Source organism: Diadema setosum, chromosome 11 (assembly GCF_964275005.1).
Source record: "Diadema setosum chromosome 11, eeDiaSeto1, whole genome shotgun sequence".
NCBI classification, from domain to species: Eukaryota; Metazoa; Echinodermata; class Echinoidea; order Diadematoida; family Diadematidae; genus Diadema; species Diadema setosum.
Genome location: NC_092695.1, coordinates 4,236,796 through 4,258,573, shown reverse-complemented (window position 1 = coordinate 4,258,573; position 21,778 = coordinate 4,236,796). Strand labels below are relative to the sequence as shown.

Below are 21,778 nucleotides of genomic sequence, written 5' to 3'. Positions count from 1 at the left end.
CAAACTGTGTTTTTTTGTTTAATTGATATAAATTAGATTATTTCAACTTTTAACCATTGAAATAAATCAATTCTAATGTAGATAAGCTTGAAAAAGTGCCTCCAACAAATTTTGGCAAAAAAAACAATAGAAAACAAAAGATCGAAAAAACAATAAAATACATAAGAAATTAACAAAACAATAAAAAACAAAAGTAAATGATTTTGATTGCGCTATTTTTTTACTAGAAAATTGTTTGATGTGTCTTGAGGAACTCTGACACAAAAATTTAATAATCCTTCAGTCTTTTTGATGGAGTTATAGGTGAAAATATGATTTCATGCGTTAATTTGCATAATTAATTTATCAAAAAATATGAAATCAAAATTTTTCTATTGTATGACCATGTAATCTTGTAGTTGACATCCGGCTCTATGTTCAGGCAAAATTTTGCGGCGATCGCGTGATCGGCGGCCGAGATCTGAAGGGGGGGTCAAATTGACCCCCCCCCCAGTAAAAACTTGGTCTCAAATAGCCCAGTTAGAATAGGGTTAAGGCCCCGTCACTGTAGAGGCATGCTCACCTGGAAATATTAAACTGCACATTACTTGAATACGAGGCTATTCTGAAGCAAATAATTTTCACACACACAATATATATATATATATATATATATATATATATATATATATATATATATATATATATATATATATATCGCCGCTTGGGTGATAAGTCCTTGTATCTGCAATTTTGGTGAAAATGAGTTTTTTGGATTAATGGTCAAATAATGGGTTAAGTGATGTCCTGTCCAAATCCTTACTGTCTTACTCCAAAAATGAAGCCACCACGGCATGTCAAAGGAAAGGCTATCCCATTCGCCACAGTGCTTTGGCCGCCATGTTGTTTGGCTCTCCTGAACATTTGACATTTTGTAGATACGAGGTCTTATCGCCCCAGCGACGATATATATATAATATATACATATATAATGTACTCTTAAATGAATCCCACAAGGATTGGAACAATCATCCCCCAGCATTCCCACTAATCAGTTAATAGTCATCCTCTTTAGAACTCAATCCAAATGGATTCTCTGAACCTAAATTTAAATATTGGAAAGAAAGGACAAACTCTGGATAAAAGTGACCCAAGAAAAGAGGCTCTGAAGAATTCAGAGTCTATGCAAGCAATAATCTTTACCAAGCCGCACTAGCTGCGGATTGATTTGGAACAAATAACAGGATGATAACCCTTCTACTTCCGTGCTACCTAGTGGAATTTGTGACATACATGCACATGAATTGGCTTTATTTACCTTGTAAAAATCCCACACTTGCTTGGAATTGTACGCAACACTCCTCATGAACGCTTTGTGGTTGAACTCATTCCGTAGATGAGCTACCGTTCCTCTATCAGCTATACTGGAAGCACTGTAGAAGCGGTCACTGGAGTCCTGCATATTGTGTAGAAATATTCATTGGAGCATACTGTGAACCGAGGCATGTTTGATGCATTTTGATTTCCTGAATTTCACAAAATCAAAACACACGCTAAATATCTTGTCTACACTATATGCATTGAATGTAAGAGGCAACTCGCAAGAATTTCATGCTGCGAATAAGGCCGTCAGATTTCATAAGAGAAAATTTTTTGTGCTGCGAAAATATTGTTCTATAGTATATTTGGTACTTGAAAAATAAGGTCATCTATCAATTTGTCTGCTGATGTACTGTAACTGCATAGTGCAGAGTGTGTGTAGCAATACCAAATTGAAATTGATTCTCAGAGACATTTTTTTTATGGTCAAATTATAAGTATTGTATCAACTGATTGACAATTTAATGAATTGAACAATTTATTGTAGTTCACATACAAGCTGGTCATTATAGGAGCAAAATAATACAGAGGCAATCTTTAGAGTATTTCTAGTTGTTACACCATAATGACATACATGAAGTTTCTTTTTTTTTTTATGTATGATTTTTTTTTCCATTTTCAGAAATATCTTTTTTCATTAATAGAATTGTATGCTCATCATTCATTAAGTGGTTTATCATTGTCTCACAGAAACATTGGATACCTGACGACCCATCTGAAGAGTTCGTTTGCAAAAACAGATAAGTCCATTTTTGAAGATTTTGAAGTATGGTCTCTGTTATTAAGTGCAAAATAATATCTTTTAAATGATATATTGGTTGCTACATATAAAGGTACATTTTTGAAGTTATGGTCAAAAGAAGCAAAAAATTTCTTATTATTCTCTATATTTTTCTTCACCTTTGATCACACATATCTCCACTTGGCAAATATGGAATAATTGGTTTTTGCTAACAAACTCTTCATCTCAGCCCAAAATATCACTCCTTTCAGTATTACAGTGGACTTCCCCGTTATAACGAAGTCCTCGGGATCGGCAGTTTTCTTTCGTTATATTGAAATTTCGTTGTAACCAAACAAATAAACAATAGAAATACATAGAGTGGATAATGTTGTGGCCTAAATTATCACTTCGTTGCAACTGGAAGTTTGTTATAACCATGCTTGTTTTAACGGGAGTGCACTGTACTCTGAACTACCTGCATGTGGAGAACTTCTTTGTGAGATTCCTCTGGGCATGCATAGAGTGCTTCAAGACGGTCCTTCCAATGCTCTGCATGGCTACAGGCCCTCTGTGCATGCAAAATGCACTCGCCGGTTTGTGCTACTCCACTGCTGAGTAGACAAGGTGTTGGTTTGTCCTGCACGACTGGAATGTATTTCTGGAGATGCTCCATGACCGTCATCATCCCGTGAGTGGTTTCCGGGTCAGCATCAATGATTCCAAGAGAGATCTAAATTATTGACAGAGAAACCTATATGTTTCAGTACACTTGAATAATAAGCTGTTTTTGTTTTAATTTTTTTTTTTATGATAGAAGGCATCACATAGATGCAAATAGCTGTGTTGAATAAGCAGTTATAGAAACATTAATAGCTAAAGGAATAAAGATTATCTTTGAAGTAACTAATATGATAGTAAGAAAAAAATAATCAACGTTGGTGAAGGTGATGGGACAAACTATCACTTCCAAGTCGACCTGGATGTAGCTTTCTTTCCGAAGCGCAGCTGAGGAGAGATAGCATACACATTCAGATCGCCAAGGAAGTGATACTGTATACGCCGAATATTTCGCAAGGTCTTTATTTTCGCGAATTTTGCAAGGCAGCAGCTATTCGCAAGATTAAAAACATGCGAAAATATTGACTCTGACGCCGCTATGAATGTGATGTACGCGTACACATTTCTCCGTTCAGTACAGGACTCCACGATCGCGAATTTAACCACTCGCAAAATTGTTGGGAAGTACCGATTCGTGAAAATTTAGACTCGCGAAATATATGGCGTATAAAGTTTCCCTTTGTATCACCCTACTAAGATGATAGACAATTAAAGAACCTTTAACCCTATTCTAACTGGGGGGGGGGGGGGTCAAATTGACCCCCCCCCCCCTCGACGTTTCGCGCCATGATTCCGCAACGCGCAAAGATTTTGCCGCGTCGTTTCATGACTTTTTTCATTCGAGTCTCCCGCATATTTTCAGACCAAATTTGCGACGTCCGGGTACACCGTTCTGAAGTTATGCAATGTTTTGCATATGCATGTCAACCCGAAAAACGCTCGAATTCATGATTTCGTGTGCAAATCCAATGCAAACTGTGTTTTTTTGTTTAATTGATATAAATTAGATTATTTCAACTTTTAACCATTGAAATAAATCAATTCTAATGTAGATAAGCTTGAAAACGTGCCTCCAACAAATTTTGGCAAAAAAACAATAGAAAACAAAAGATCGAAAAAACAATAAAATACATAAGAAATTAACAAAACAATAAAAAACAAAAGAAAATGATTTTGATTGCGCTATTTTTTTACTAGAAAATTGTTTGATGTGTCTTGAGGAACTCTGACACAAAAATGTAATAATCCTTCAGTCTTTTTGATGGAGTTATAGGTGAAAATATGATTTCATGCGTTAATTTGCATAATTAATTTATCAAAAAATATGAAATCAAAATTTTTCTATTGTATGACCATGTAATCTTGTAGTTGACATCCGGCTCTATGTTCAGGCAAAATTTTGCGGCGATCGCGCGATCGGCGGCCGAGATCTGAAGGGGGGGTCAAATTGACCCCCCCCCCCCCAGTAAAAACTTGGTCTCAAATAGCCCAGTTAGAATAGGGTTAATATGGTAAATGACACCAATGATTTTTATTTAAATCTTCTGTGAAAAATATGAGCTGGAAAAGTGTCTACTTTCTTTTCTTGCCGAGTGTATTAATAGCCCGATGGAAGATTACCTTTAGGATTACTTAGGATGGCCTTTATGAACTATGTACATGGTATAACAAAACTTGCTGCAAACAAGTTCTTAAAATGTCAAATGAATTGGATCTAAATATTTAGCAAATCCATTTAACAAATTTTGTCATGCAATTGCAATTATAGTGTCTCTGCAAGACTGGCATTCTCACAATGTCGGTTGTCTATTACTAGTATCATTCTTGTCAATTCATATCACTGCAACTCTAACAAGAGACCCACGGGTCTAGCGCTCACCCGAGTATCGCAAGTTCACCTTTTACGCAGTCAATAATCTAAATTATTCACAGCTGTACCAAAATTTGAGCATGCATTCTTGTAAAAAATGAAAATGTACAATAAGGGCCCAAATCTTTAAAGATCCCTTAATTTTGAGGGGATTGGGGGGCCCCTGGAGCTCTCTGGGTGGGGGGGGGGGGCATGGTGCCCATGTTGACGAATTGAGATCGTAACCCCCTAGGGATACAACCTGCTAAGTTTCATAAAAATCCATCATGAGGTTTTCAGGAAGAAGATGAAAATGTACAATTTAGGCCCCCATTTGGACCTCCCCATCACTCCCCCTGCCCCCAAGAGGGGCACCCCTGGATCTGCTATGAATAAACTTGATAAGTACTACAATCATAAACAGTCTTAACTCCTGATCCTAGAGAAGATTTTTAAAAATACCTTCATTTTGTGCCCTTTGGGCCCCTCCAGGTGGGATACGGTGCCTATTTGAACAAATTCATATCATATGCCCGTAGGGATACTACCTGCCAATTTTGGTGAAAATCGGTCATAGGGTTCTCAAGAAGAAGATGAAAATGTACAATGTAGGCCCCATTAGGACCCCTCCCCACCCCCCTCCCCTGGGTCCCAAGGGGGGCACCCCTGATTCCGCCATGAACAAACTTGAAACTACAGTCATCAATGTACTAACTCATAGTATTATCTTAGCTCTATCACTTCTGGTTCTAAAGAAGAAGATTTTTAAAGATTCCTTCATTTTGGGGGGTTTGGGCCCCCCTAGGGCCCCGTGGGTGGGGCATGGTGCCCATTTTAACAAATTGAGTTCCTTACCCCCCAGGAATGCTACCTGCCAAGTTTGGAGAAAATCGGTTTTGGGGTTTTTGAGAAGATAACTAGATATATCGCTACGGCGACTGATATGCCTCCGCCATAATGCATGGTTATCCTAATAGGTATATAGTACAATGTCTTGACAATGTGTGATGACAGTTTCAAACAATTGGCAAAATATTAAAATGACAGGTTTGACACAAATATGCTGAATGTCCACTTTCCTAGAACTAGGTTCAATTGGATGAATGATTAAAATGTCAGAGTACAGGTATTTGGGGAACTGATGATTTTTACTTGACTTTTGACCCTTTTATAAGTTAATGCATTGAGTAATTTTTCAAGGTATTGAGAAAAAGTATAATTTCAGTATCAAATGGGAAAATAGCATTATCTAAACCTGGCCTTTGAACTTTGACCTCACAGTTCCAAAGAGAATCACTGTTAGGTTGAACATGCATAAATATGTAAGTTTCATGAAGATACCTTGAGTTACTTTTGAGATATGGAGGAAAGAGTGCAATTCAGCACTTTCACTTGACCTTTGACCTTTTGGCAAGAAACCTCCCACAGAATATATATTGGGTAATACATGTATACATCAAGCTAAAAAAAAACAAGAAACCTTCATTCATTGCATAAATATAAGGAAAGTAGTGATATTTTGAGAAGTTGACCTTGACCTTTGACCCATGACCCCCAACTTCTCTAGATAATCACTGCCCATCGGTACAAGCATATATACTAAGTTCCATGAAGATACCTTGAACCATTTGCGAGATATGGAGAAAAACATGAAATTTCAATCTTTTTTCACAAAATAACCTGTGACCTTTGACCTTTGACCCTGTGACCCTAAAATCCACACAAAGTATTATCCCCCAAGGATATACCCTCATACCAAGTTTGATGTAAAACCACCACCCGGTTCTTGAGATATAGACAAAAACAAAACGGGACGGACGGACGTACGGACGTACGGACGGACGTACGGACGGACGTACGGACGTACGGACGTACGGACGGACGGACGGACGGACGACCCGAAAACATAATGCCTCCGGCCACTTCGTTGCGGAGGCATAAAAATGTAAAAAGTTTACGCACAACGGACGATGAACGACGCACAGCGGACCCGAGCCGAAGGCTCAGGTGAGCTAATAAATGCAATTCAGGAGCACAGATGCAATGTTCTAGTACTGTACGAGCTGAAATTTTCGCGGTGGTTTTATTTTGCGAATTTCGCGAATCGCCTTTGAACCGCAAAAATAACAACGTGCTAATAAGTAAATTCAGTTAGGCTTTCGCAACTGCGAAATTAACAACATGCTAAAATGTCCTCCAAGTTGAAATTCGCGAAAATATCTGTACGCGAAAATTTCAGCTCATACAGTAGTATTTGCCCTTTTTACAGGGGATAAATGCAAGTGCATCATGGCAGATATATAAGATTCAGTTACACGTACACATTGTGATTTTTCATCCATTCTCTTTGTCTGAGAATGACGAATTCGTGATGGCAGTTTGTTCTTCAGACTTATCAGTTTTGAGAAGTGGGTTACGAGAATCTGCTCAACAACAAACTCTGCTCTTTCTCTTTGGCGCTCGAACACATCTGGTGATGGAAGGAATGCATATGGGTCGAGCTTTGAAGCTGGAACTTGCTTCAGAGATACCATATATTTGACACGATCTTGAACCGCGTAGCACTTAGTCTGGAACGACTTTGGTTGGTCTCCCTTCTGCTGCTTTGCCTCTTTTCCTGTCAGAGTACTGTTGATGTAGAACCCATAAGTGGGTAAGTCTTCCATGACTGCACACGTTCTGGTTTGGTCTTCTGGCTGTAGCTTTTCCTGTATACAAAGAAAAGAGATGCTTCCATGACAACCTGCAATTCTTGAATTACTTGTACATTTTTCCTCTCTCTCTCAACTGGTCTCGTCTCTGTAGCTGAAGGGAGGCATACATTTGTACATAGCAGGCATCACTTTTTCTTGATATGGTCATTGTTACTGATCACAAGGTAATAAGGTAAGGTAAGGTAAGGTAATAAATACTAGTTATCTTGGCAGCAGAAGATTTTTTTTTTTATTTTTTACAATAGTCAATAAAAAGTTTTTTTTTTTTTATTGCATCTATAAAATACAAAAAAAAAAAATCAAAGCTTGCAGCAGTAGGAGGCATTTTGGGGGTTACCAATCACCTGTAGGCATCCCTTTACCATGGTTACCATGCACAATATTATAACTTACAATGAATCCCACTGTTTTGCTGACATCTCTAGCAACATGTACAATGTACATATATAGTTTTATGCAGATTTGATGAATTTTTCATGATATAAGTGCAAGAATTGTGATAAGTTTGTCATTTTCAGTGCCCCAATAGCGACAAGCATTACTGACGCTAGTCTTAATTTCTAGCCGCTTTTATTTCATCTTTATTTCTCTGAGTTGCAGCTTGTGTATTGTGCAGAAGCCCGCTGTATTGCGCTAAGCCAAGTGAGGGTGCATACCCAGTGATTGCGACAAAAACGGTTGTGGCGTCGCAATCACTGGGTATGTGCTCTCACTCTGCTTACTTCAACTCGGAGAAATAAACACGAAATAAAAACGTCTAGAAACTACACTACACCGACCCCAGCTTGGTGTGAAATGTTAGTTTGCAGGCAAAAACCCTCGTTTGTGACCTAAAAAGTCTATATGCGCTAAGACTACTACACGCACCACTGGCATTGGCGCCTGTAGAAGAGCTAGTGGTACGTGTAGTAGTCTTAGCGTTCGCAGACTCTATCTCGAAGAATAAGGTCTTGTCGCGAATTAAATGGCCTGTAAAATTTTATTGATACAGTGAAACCCCGTTATAACGAGTTCGGTTATAACGAGGAACCGCTTATAACGAGGTGATCGCGTCGGTCCCGTTTTCCTTTGCGTGTAAACCTATGGCAGAACGAATCGGTTATAACGAGTTCGGTTATAACGAGATTCCGGTTATAACGAGGACATTTTCGGCGCATCATGATAAAGAAAAACATAAGAAATTTGATCGGATATAACGAGGTACCATTATATCCTTTCCATTTGTAGTCCCGACTTCCAGTTCTTTTGCTGGTTAGCAAATACGAGTGTATGATTATAGCCGAAATAATTAATGAAATCGCGATCTCGCCTGGTGACAGTAGCGTAAAAATAGTTGAATAACGCAATCCTGTCGCAATTTTTTTTTTAAGAACGGATGTATACAGTGCGAAGGGATTTTCGGCAGATGATAAAGAACGCATCTTTAATCCTTTCGGGCGCAACGATAATACATTGTATGAGATTACAGCCGAAATGATTCATCAAATCATCGCATTCCCGCTGGGCACCAACAGCGTAAAATAACCTCGCAAGTTACGGTAAACGACGCACGAATGTTACTCTGAAATCATCGCGATCTCGCCGGATGACAGTAGCGTAAAAATAGTTGAATAACGCATGTTTAGCTACTTAATCGGTGTTCAGAAGAAGAAACAAACGTATTTAACAATTTGAATAGATCTGGGTTTGTTCATTATCACAATTTTAACAACGCATTTCACAATGAAGATTTTTCTTTCTTTCAAAATGGTCTACGAGTAACAGATTTGCGTAAAAAGGACCACAACCTTCTAAATTCAATCCTGTCGCTTATTTTTCAAGCATGGATGTACAAAACGCGAAGAGATTTTCGGAAGAAAATGAGCAACGCATCTTTAATCCCTTCGGGTGCAACGAACATACATTATATAAGATTACAGCCGAAATGATTCATGAAGTCATCGCATTCCCGCTGGGCACCAACAGCGTAAATATACCCCGCAAGTTACGCTAAACGACGCACGAATGTTACTCTGAAATCATCGCGATCTCGCCGGTTGACAGTAGCGTAAAAATAGTTGAATAACGCATGTTACGCTACTTAGTCGGTGTTCAGAAAAAGAAACAAACGCATTTAACAATTTGAATAGATCTGGGTTTGTTCATTATCACAATTTTAACAACGCATTTCACAATGAAGATTTTCTTTCTTTCAGAATGGTCTATGAGGAACAGAATTGCGTAAAAAGGATCACAATCTTCTAAATTCAATCCTGTCGCTTATTTTTCAAGAACGGATGTACAAAACGCGAATAGAATATTTTTCGGAAGAAATAAACAACGCATTTTAATCCTTTCGGGCGCAACGATCATACATTGTATAAGAATACAGCCGAAATGATTCATGAAATTATCGCATTCCCGCTTAACACCAAGAGCGTAAAAATACCTCGCAAGTTACGGTAAACAACACATTTTATACAATGTGATCTTAATATAATATAGGCTTATACTTCTCAAGAACATAACGTGCACTATTATGCGAAGAGATTTTCGGAAGAAAAATAAAGAATTAACCTAATTCAACCCCGACTTTTTCGCCTAATTCACAAATAATTTCCCTTTATTCTCTCGATAATAATGATCCATTGTGTAATAACAACGGTAAGGATGTTCTTAACTTTCATTGTTGGGTATATTATGATGCCGTGCTTATGTTTTTCTTTGTTTTTGATGCGTACGGTCACAACGAGGTACCGGTTATAACGAGGTAATATCACCGGTCCCACGGACCTCGTTATAACGGGGTTTCACTGTACCACAATTTGGAGTCACATACTACCTAGGGGTGTTCCAGAGGGTCCAACCGACCACCCCATGCAGTCAAACCTTTTCTCCGGGGTGGGTTGAACGAAGTCATTTTTTCTGGGTCCCTGCTCCTTAACTAAAAAGTCACAAAATGTCGTGGCGATAGCGATACATTGCGCGAAATGTCGAGGGGGGGCCTCGGAGGCCCCCCCCCCGGCCTAGTTAGGGTTAAGCCCTTGACATAAAAGACATTTTCTGTATACTATATATATATTTTTTTTTTTTGGGGGGGGGGGGGCAAGTAAAATCTATTTGTTTTGGAAAGTGTTTTGTTACAACTTGAAAATATGCTTCCCCAACTGGGCAAGTGTGTTTAAAAAATAGTTAAGTAGCACCCTGAAAAGGTCAATGAATTTGCCTTTATAAGCACTGCACTCACAGTACTTTGATGTACTCTCATTAACTTTCACAGATCTGAACTGAGCTCAGAACACTACTAAACCTCACATCACAGGTACATAGAGCCGTGTACGTATATTTTGTATTCTTAAAGATTTCGGTCTACTGTAGCTCAAAGATGAGTAAATTCTGGCAAGGCTAATGTCAAAATATACTATGAATTTTCCCTGATTAGCATTATGGGCTCTGAATGATTTTCAACATCTTTTAGGTATTGACTATAAAACCCACACCACAGGTACACATTTACAAAATTTGTAAATCACCCAAGAAAGCCGGTAAAATTTGAATTTTGGTGAAGTCAGAGAACAGATTTATAAAAAGGTCAATGAACTTACATTGAAAATACCGCATAAATTGTGATATCACATACAATTTGTACCCACCCAAGACATTGACATTTCCCTTATTCCTTGAAATAGAAAATTGAAAACATGAATGTTTAAAGAAATTCAAATTCTTAGTTTAAAGTCCTTCGAACTAGAAAGATTTTTTATACACTAAGGTACTTCAGACTTAACTGAAGTTGTCATATTAGTAATGCCCTCGTCCAGAGTGAAGCACTCTTTTTTTTTTTCTCATTTTAAATACTGGTACCTGTGATTCTTTCCATGTCAGGAGTTTCTTGTCATACTCTTGCACGATGCTATTGGCATACGTTTTCATTGTAGTCTTGCTCTGCGATATCCCCAAGCCGTTCAAAATGCCGAACACCTTCTGACTGGCCCGCTGCCTCCACAGCTCTATTCCCATTGCAGCTTGCACAAACTTGTACCTTCTCCGGTTTCTGGCATGGAGCGCAATTGCAAGCATTTGACCAGCCTTTCGAGTTAGGTTGCTGCAAATAAAGTAGAATATAGTGCACTCCCGTTATAACTAACATGGTTACACTGAAATTCCAGCTACAACAAAGTAAAAATGCAGGCTGCAACATTATGCATTCTATATTTTTTTTTGTTTGTTACAGTTATACCCAAATTTTGATATAATGAAACCAAACTGCAGGTCCCAAGGACTTTGTTATAACAAGATTCTACTGTATATTCTATCTTTAATGACACATGAAAAACAATAACAACTTGACATTCCTAGGTTTGTACTGGAGTTTCACCATGCTGGAAGGAAAATTCCATATAATGCAATCAACCTTGCACAAGTGAACCTCGTATACATGTATGTAAGTTGAATAACTGCCTCAGTCAAAGGTCTTTTTTTAAGTCCTTTTCTCTTTATATTCTCTATTGATTTCAATCAATCTTAACATCGAATTTTCTGAAAGTCAGACATTTCTTAAACATTAAACATGTATGTGCCACATTCGCAAAAACCGAATCAGTCAACAGCATGCCAACTTCGAATATTTTGCTCAGTCACAAAAACTCACACAAACCAATTGATAAATTGCCAAATGTGACAGTACAATTCTCTATTGATTTCAATTGATTTATACTCTCTATTGATTTCAATCAATGTTAACATCGAATTTTCTGAAAGTCAAAGACATTTCTTAAACACTATACATGTATGTGCCACATTTTGCTCAGTCACAAAAACTCACACAAACCAATTGATAAATTGCCAAATGTGACAGTACAATGGAAGCATTCAAGCGATTCGATTCCCGTCATTGGCTCTTTCATTTTATGTGGTGATTGACTATCAAGCAGTGTTCCCTACTGACATTGCAAATTCAGTAAATTTAGACTTTGGTCACTGGTTTCCATGCAAAAGCCATGCCTCGACAATAATGTAGTTAATGATCGTTTAAAAGAAAACAATCTTAGCTTTTTGTACAATTCACATCAATACATAGCTTGGCACTTTTTCTACAACTTTGTTCATTATACTTTTACATGTATGTTTATGGCAACAAAAATCTATGAAAGTTACACAGATTTGAAAAACAGAATGTATTCGCACCAGAATGTATTCCCAACACATGACTACACTGTACAAATGTTGCAGTCTCAAGGCAATCTGGCACACAGGGTGTTTACACCATGGCACACTGAGTCAACTTTGGCATAGGTTCACTGTAAGATCCAAAACTAAACTAGAAGAATTCATAATGACCTCTCGTCTACTCCTTTCTTCCTGTACGGCATCATTTCCCAAAGGCAGCCGACGACTGCTGGCATGCTTTGGCGTGCTTCCGCCAATGCTCCTTCCCAGGAAAACGAATTCAGTGCGGACAGACTGACATCTTGCTCAAAAGCATGTACTCTTGGTTGCTGCTTCATCTGCATGAATAATGAAAAGGGAATGGGGTACAAATTTACCAAAGGCTTCCAGCAAAAATAAACAGAATGAAAACACAACTAGAAATGTCGCTATGGCGACTGGTATGCCTCCGCCATAATTCATGATTCTCCTAATAGGTCTAAATAGTACATGTGGACAATGTGTGATTACATTTTTACAAAACTGGTAAAATATTAAAATGACAAGTTTGTCACAAATGTGTTGAATGTTCACCTTCATTGACCTAGGTTTAATTGGATGAATTGGACAGCATGTATTTGGGATTTATGGACTTTAACTTGACTTTGACCCATTCATATGTTTATAATGCATTGAGGAATTTTCAAGGTATGGAGAAAAAGTGCAATTTCTGTACTGAATAGTAAATTGATACCATTTTCAACTGGCCTTTGACCCTAAAATTCATAAGATAATCACTGTCAGGCAGAACATGCATAAATATGTAGTATGTTTCAAGATAACTTGAGCCACTTCCGAGATATGGAGGAAAAACTTATTTCAGCACTTTCACTTGATCTTTGACCTTTTGACCTTTGAGGCAAAAACAAAACTTTCCAGAGAATCTCTATTAGGTAAATACATGCATACACCTAGTGAAAAAAAATAATAATAATCCCGCTGGCATGGCATAAACATGAAGGAAATTATAGTAAAATTTTGAAGTGTTGCCCTTGACCTTTGACCCCTGACCTTTGACCCCATGAACCCTTGTCTAGATAATCACTGCAAGTCAGTACATATACTATATTCCATGAAGATACCTTGAACAATTTCCAAGGTACAGAGAAAAAAGGTGAAGTTTTGATATTTCTACTTGACCTTTTGACCTTTGACCTTTGACCTCATGACCCAAACTTTCACCAGAGAATCTTAATAGGGTAATACATGTATACACTAAGTTTCAAGAAAATATCTTCAGGCATTGCATAGATATGATGGAAATAGTAAAATTTTATGTATTTGACCTTGACCTTTTGACCTTTGACCTTGAGCATGTGCACCCTAAAGCACAACTTCACCCCCTAATACACATACATGTCAAGTTTCATTAGGATACCTCAAAAGGTTTTGATAGTTACCCTGTCCACAAAATTCATTACGGACGGGCAGAAGGACGGACGGAAGGACGGACAACCCGAAAACATAATGCCTCCGGCACCACTTCGTGGCAGAGGCATAAAAATAGCTACAAACCTGCACAATGTACAGGTAGTAATTCTAAAGATATTCCATTGTCTGCTGAATAATAGGTCTACGTGTACATGTACATGTTATGCTAAACCATTACAGCAGCCATTTGTCTGATTCTTGCATAATTGCATGTTTTTGGACATGCTTAACCCTAATCAGGCTGGGCTTTTTTGGCTATGCTATATCTGGGGGGGGGGGGGGGGGGCAGATTCCGCCCCCCCTTCAGATCTCGCCTATGGAACGCGTGATCGCGCCGAAAATCGGCAAACACGACGCCCGCCACGTAGACTATCAAAATGTATGGTTGCTTTCTCTGAAAAATTTTTCTTATATTTTATATTAATTCATTATTGTAATTTATGCATAAAATCAGTTTTGGGCTCTAAATCACTTATCAATGCTCTAATTAAGCTAATTTCTTTTTTAAAATGTTTCTTGTATCATTCTCCTGAGACATAGGATAAAAAAAAATTTGTATTGAAATTAATTTCTCATGTATTTGATTGTTTTTTGAATTTCTTATGTATTTCGTTGTTTTTCGACCTTTTGTTTTTGTTTTTTTTTGGCCAAAATTTGTCACAGACATTTTTCGATGCTTTATTATGCTAAAATAAATTAATTTCATCCATTCTAAGTCAAGATATGAATTTTTCTGTGAATTAATTGAAAAAACACAATTTGCATTGGATTTGTACACAAAATCACGTTTTGGAGCAATTTTGGGGTTGACGAATTTTTTTCGAACGGGCGTCGCGTCAAAACGGTACACGCGGGCACAACAATTTTGGTCTCAAAAGTTGCGCGATACTTGAAAGAAAAAAGTCATGAAACATCGCGGCGGGAGCTTATCGCACTGTGAAGATATTGCGCGAAACATCTAGGGGGGCAGATTCCGCCCTCCGCCCCCCCCCCCCCAGCCTGATTAGGGTTAAAGGGGATGGCTAGTAACTGATCTGTGAGAATTAGTGGGAATGCTGGGGGGTGATTGTTCAAATTCTTGTCGGATTCATATAAGAGAACATCATGTATCTATTGTTGTGTGAAAATTCTTTGCTTCAGAATGGTCTCAAGTACTGAATGTGCAATGTCTACCAAGTCTCACGCACAAATGCGTGAGACTCAAACATTTAAGGGCCATCTCACGATGTCACACGTGGCACCCATTTTTCTCACGCATCGGGCGAAGTCTGCAACTTGGGCTTATAATAATAAGCATAGCTCAAAGGATTATTAAAGTGATAATTGCAACTGAAGGTATATTTCCCTGTTGTCTGCCAAAATAAGTAAAAAACAGTCACTTAAGTATACATGCACCTGATCGCACCATTAAGAGCTAAAAATTGAATAAGTTCCCTTTTGTGCGAGGGGGAAAAACCTCTCCCAAACCCTCCCTCGTGCACACATTCTCTCGCCGAGATGGCGATTCATGAAAATCTCACTAATAAACTTGTTTTGAACTTGGCATACCTGAGTTTAATGGTTCCAGGCTAGCATGCATGTACAGTGAGGGGGCATTAAACTACATAATTACTTGCAGATATTGAAAACTTTCGGTCATCTGCAAAACCGCGCTTCCGCGCGAACGCTACAACATGTAAAAAGCCTAAGGGTAAAAAATTGACGCATCTTTCCACAAAATCTGCCATAATTTTTAAACTATTTAAGAAGCAAACTTTTGGCGCCGGATTCTTAAAGTGGACAATTTAGGGATTATAACCGTATATAGTTATTGTAACATTTGTAGCAGTGACGCAAATTTGATCAGAAAAGTACATTATGGGCAATTCCACGATAACACTGTGACACTTTTGAGTCATTGGCTGAGCAACGAATGATATTGAACACTCAAAATTTTGAAGCGCAGTTTTGTCGACTCGTACTGTTAAGTTTCAAGATCTACTTGATACAACCGTATATTTCTTAATAATTATTTAGGTAAATCATCCCAAGTATTTATAAAAGAAAATGATTTCATTCTTGCAAATACGAACCTCTATTCTGGGGTCTGTTACTGAGTGTAACAATGAAAAGGTTGCAGCATACACATTACTATGTGTACTACAATGGGCTACATCAGCACGTATGTGTATTATATGTATAAAGCATTGAGTCTCACGTATCCGGCCAAATCCCTTATCTGGATGAGCCCCGGTCCCGACTTGTCCGGATACGAGAGGTTCAACTGTACATAAAAATGATTACAATGCAAATTCTCATTCATACAAATAAATCCTAGTGAGTGTTGGCTCGTTTAATGGTGAAACTTGTAAGACTGCACACAGCACCATGCACACAAAGATTAACTCTGGGTGGACACATCAATCTAGTTTCAGTATGCCCTAAGTAATTCTTTAGGATACCAGGCAAGCTGCAGCAAGACTTCAGACTGTTTATCATGTTAGGAACACATTTTAGTCTACAAAAGAAGAGTCAAACCATGTGATAAAATTGTCAATTATGATAAAAATATTAAACAAAGGGTATTAACTCAACTGAAACAGTTGCCTTTACTGTAATTAAAAGTTCATAACGTTCAGAAAGGTTTGCTGTGGATAGTTATGAATCTTTAGGTGGCACACTGTGAGTGGACTGCTTCCATTTCAACCCACCCTGTGCTCCGAGTGTTGATTGGCATATCAAACCCCACTGCATTGTAAACACAGTTCTCAATTTTTGGCACAGAAAGGGTTAAAATTGCATGATGCTGGCAACAAGTACAAGTGATAGTCTTTGTGGATATAGCTTGACCCATCTGTTATGAACAATCCTTGAAAAATCTCTATCTTTTGAGTAAATGTGACAGAGAAATCAGATGGTCACTTCAACAGTTAATTATCATGTGTAATCTGGTACCAGTAAGTGTCCTGTGTTATTGCAATGCAAGTCACGGTGTTATAGTCACTGTGTTATAGTCACTGTAACACCGAGACACATTTTAATCAGCCTTAATTAACAAAATGAGTTAACGGTGTACTCACTTGGGACTCGCATGATAGTAGCTACATGTGGTCATGATTTGGGCTATCAAAATAAACCCTTTTGGGTTTGTAATTTTCAAACAATACAAAAGACATCAGTTTTTACCATAACACCGTGACATCATAGATGATCGTATAAAATGCGATGTTCGCTGAAACTTAAAACACAGAAAATCTTGCACTTTGATGATTTGGTAATGATGTTCAACCCTTAAACTCTGAAAACAAAGGCAAAGTTTTTACCTCCTTTTTCATTTTCTTATGCTACATTCATTTAACTTCATTATATTTTTCAGACATTTATGTCAAATATAAATGCTGATTTTATGCACATATTTAGCAAAGTTAATGATGTAATTTTTTAAAAAGATGGTCAAATATGAAAAATTCAGTCCTTAAACTTTCATATACCAAAATGAATGAGATTTGACTATTTCAAAAATTTGATGGTCATGTCCACTTTATCATGGAATTGTCTACTTTATCATGGAATTGCCCACTATTTGACATCTAGCCATATATTGGTACTCTTAGTATAGATTATCTTCATCTCAGATACCACCACCATACACAGGGGTGGATTCAGGAATTCTGTAAAGGGGGGCATGACTAATATTTCTGGTGCCACATGGGCGTCACCAGGGGGGGTGCGCTGGGTGCGAAAGCACCCACCTTGAAGAACCTTAAAAAAAAAAAAAAAAAAAGCTTCAGTCTGCAAGCGACCTCAACATCGGGCGCTAAATAATTGGTTTTTTCTTTTATTTTTCTTCATATTTTGCACCAGGAGGAAAAAAAACAAAAAACAAAATAAACCAAAAACAAAAACAATCGCACCCTGGCTCTGGCAACACTGATGCTATACGTACAGTGTTTACTATCTATCGACCGTACTGCATACGTAAGGTATATTTCATTCATTGTGCAACGGATTATTAATTCAGAAAATGCAAAAGCTCCGTCGCATGGGAGGGAGATACCCCGCCCACTGTCTCCAATCAGTGGCATATTAAACAGGGGGGTGCACGTGCCCCCCCCCCCCACCCCCAACCGCTGGTAAAAAAAAAAAAAAATATCAAAATGGCAAATTCAAGGGTTAGTAAACTGCTTTTGAAATTGACATGAAAGGGTGAGCAAGAATTCTTTTTTTCTCTAAGATTTCTTTTAATTGAAGAGGCATCAATCATGTCAATAGTGTGGAACATTGTTCAAAAAGCCTGGAGCCAACAAAATGTTGTGATTCAGCGCGATTCCTGGTTGGCATTCTGAATGATAAGCAGGATGGAGCAGTGTACTCCGAACATCCGAACAGCAAAGAGTTGCTGCAATGTAGAATGTACATATCTGTACCTTACACTTCGTTATATCAAAGCCAGATCACTGAGTGTTGCTTTGCATACTACATGTATAGTCCATATAAAAATGCCTTGAATTGCCAATAATAAGACTTGACCTGGGCTATTTCCCAACTTTTCCATGTATAACACACATAACACACACAAACACAAACAATTAGGGGATGCTCTAAAGTGCAGATTTTGGACATCCTTCCCCCGCTTGGTCACTTCGACGCCCCCTCGCTGGTCATACCTCCCCCAATCATGAACATAAACCGACATCCTCGACTATACCAGTGGCGCACCGCCCCCCCCCCTCCCTTAATTTCCAAAGCGAAAAAACGTAGCTACAAACAGCAGTTTTTGGACTGTAAAAAGTCAAAATTTTCACGCTCACTTGCTCCGCTCGCTTGCATTTTAATCAATTCAATTTAATTCAATTCAAACTTTATTTCATTTTTCGAAAAGAACATACACATTTCACTTTCTTTGGTAACATAGAATAAGGCTGCATAATCAAAACAAAGTAAATTGAGAAATATAATTGTGGAACCTTGGGGTTACAAAAATGTTGTGTAAAGGAAAATTGATTGACTGAAGTGATACAGACGATATAATCGTTATGCCATTCTCCTGATGTTGCTGCCAGTAATTGCCAGCAGTTGTGCCCGGTGCATGCCTCCCCCCCCCCCCCCCCCCCCGCCCTTAATTTCGAAAACGAAAAAATATATAGCTACAAATGGCAGTTTTTTGACTGTGTCATAATTTTCAAGCTCACTCGTTCCGCTCGCTCGCATTTAATTGTTATGCCATTCTCCTGATGTTACTGCCAGTAATTGCCAGCAGTTGCACCCTGTGCACCCCCCTTAATTTCCAAAGCGAAGAAATATAGCTACAAACGGAAGTTTTTTTTTTTTACTGTAAAATGTCAAAATTTTCAAGGTCGCTCGCTCCGCTCTCTCACATCTAATCATTATCCCATCCTCCTGATGATGTTGCCAGTAATTGCCAGTAGTTGCGCCTGGTGCGTCCTGCTTAATTTCCAAAGCGAAAAAATAAAGCTACAAACGGTAATTTTTTTACTGTAAAATGTCAAAATTTTCAAGCTCACTCGCATTTAATCGCTTTGCCATTCTCCTCATGTTACTGCCAGTAAATTGCCAGCAGGTGCGCCCCCCCCCTTAATTTTCAGAGAGAAAAGATGTAGCTAAAAACGACACTTCTTAAAACTCTTAAATGCCAAAATTTTCAGGCTCGCTCGCTTCACTCGCTCGCATTTTATCGTTGTGCCATTCTCCTGACGTTGCTGCCAGTAATTACCAGCAGTTGCGCCCGGTGTGCCACCCCTCCTTAATTTTCAAAGCGAAAAGGAATAGCTACAAACAGCAGTTTTTAGACGCTAAAATTTTAAGATTTTCAAGCTCGCTCACTCCGCTCCCTCGCATTTTAATAAATTCAATTTAATTAAAACTTTATTTCATTTTTTGAAAAGAACATAAACATTTCACTTTCTTTGGTAACATAGAATAAAAGTAAATTGAGAAAACATAATTTTGTGGAACCATGGGGTAACAAAAATGTTGTGAGGAAAATTGATTGACTGAAGTAATACCGACGATATAATCGTTGCGTCCTGCTTAATTTCCAAAGCAAAAAAATTTTATGGCACCCATGGGGTAACAAAAATGTTGTGAGGAAAATTGATTGACTGAATACCGATGATATAATCGTTGCGTCCTGCTTAATTTCCAAAGCAAAAAAATATAGCTACAAACGGTAATTTTTTGACTGTATTTTCAAGCTCACTCGCATTTAATCGCTTTGCCATTCTCCTTATGTTGTACTGCCAGTAATTGCCAGCAGTTGCGCCCGGTGCGCTCCCCCCCCCCCCCCCACTTCATTTTCAAAGCGAAAAGATGTAGCAAAAATCAGCATTTTTTTAACTGTGAAATGCCAAAATTTTCATGCTCGCTCGCTCGCATTTAATCGTTTTGCCATTCTCCTGACCTTGCTGCCAGTAATTGCCAGCAGTTGTGCCCGGTGCGCCACCCCCCCCCCCCCCTTTAATCTCCAAAGTGAAAAGATAGAGCTAAAAACGGCAGTTTTGAACTGTAAAATGTCAAAATTTTCAAGCTCGCTCGCTCCGCTCGCTCGCATTTAATCGTTATGCCATTATCCTCATGTTGCTGCCAGTAATTGCCAGCAGTTGCGCCCGGTGCACCCCCCTTCATTTCCAAAGCGAAAAAATAATTATAGCTACAAACCGCAGTTTGGTATTGTAAAATATCAAAACTTTCAAGCTCGCTCGCTCCGCTCGCTCACATTCAATTGTTATGCAATTCTTTTTTTTTTCTTTCTACAAAAAGTCCCTCCGTGGGAAGGGTACTAGTATCCCCCTCCTACACCCTCTCCCGCTCGGTTGCTTTGCTCCCTCGCTGAGGATCTCACACCATCACATACATGTAATGTACCCCCGTAATAGTCCTCCATGTTATTTTTATTTTCACTATGCTCTATAAATGCGACTTTTACACTCTTGTTTTTATAAAAAGTTCCTACGGTGGGAGGGGGTATCCCCCTCCTACACCCTCCGCACTGAAGGAGCGGTATGGATCATCGCCGAGGATCTCACACCGTCACTATAATGTACCCCCGTATAGTCCTTCATAGCGAAAGATTTGTGTATGTATACAATCACATGTATAATTTGTACAATAGGAGTATGTGTAAATGTACACGATGACACAGGAGCCAATAAATCATATCGAAAAAAAATCTCGCAGTTTACATTTACTGTCAAAACGCATCCCCCTTGAAACAAGAGACCCGCGGGTCTAGCGCTCACCCGAGTATCACAAGTTCACCTTTCACGCAGTCACTAATCTAAATTATTCACAGCTCTACTAAAATTTCACCAGGCTTCTGAAGTAGAAGGGCAATTCCGCAGTTAGGTGGACATGACATGGATAAAAGAAATGTGCCTCTTTATCTTACCCTTTAATCTAGGTATCAACTAATGCAATGGATGTTCACCAATCATTAGGGTCTTTCAAATTCGGTAGATTTTATTTTTCGTATTCATTGATTTTGTGAGATCTAAAACCATCATTTAAAATGTACATGTGGGACTGGGGACGCTGAAATTCACTTAAATGCAAATTACAGTGGGTTCCTTTGAAATTTTTTCCTCAAAGTTTTGCTAAAGGGTAAAAGATGAATACATTTAAATACTCCAGAAGTCATGTGACATTTTGTCAATTACAAAAGGGTGAAATGACCTGCGGAATTACTCTGGACAAATGTAACGTTACTAACCGTAACGTTACTAACCATGCTTTTGGGGGTCTAGCTAAAAAATTATTGGTCGAACTGCTAAACAAATTTGCATGAACATTTGTTATGATGCAATAATTGAAATTAATGCAACACTTTGTTTGAAGTAACTTGAATTTTTGCACACTTTTTGTTACAAGACATTGATTTTTTTGTCATGTCCTTTTTTC

The 21,778-nt window shown here is 38.4% G+C and overlaps 1 protein-coding gene across 2 annotated transcripts in view; it reads right to left on the bottom strand.

Annotated features, from left to right (window-relative positions):
- Positions 1 to 21,778, bottom strand: part of LOC140234805 (uncharacterized) — a 73,909-nt gene that overhangs the window by 15,779 nt on the left and 36,352 nt on the right. For both annotated transcript variants that reach the window (XM_072314842.1, XM_072314843.1), the window contains 5 exons: positions 12,584 to 12,750; positions 11,108 to 11,348; positions 6,872 to 7,258; positions 2,559 to 2,813; positions 1,298 to 1,435 (listed from right to left, as the gene is read on the bottom strand). In XM_072314842.1, coding sequence (XP_072170943.1) covers positions 1,298 to 1,435; positions 2,559 to 2,813; positions 6,872 to 7,258; positions 11,108 to 11,348; positions 12,584 to 12,750 — 1,188 coding nt within the window. The remainder of the gene's footprint in view (positions 1 to 1,297; positions 1,436 to 2,558; positions 2,814 to 6,871; positions 7,259 to 11,107; positions 11,349 to 12,583; positions 12,751 to 21,778) is intronic.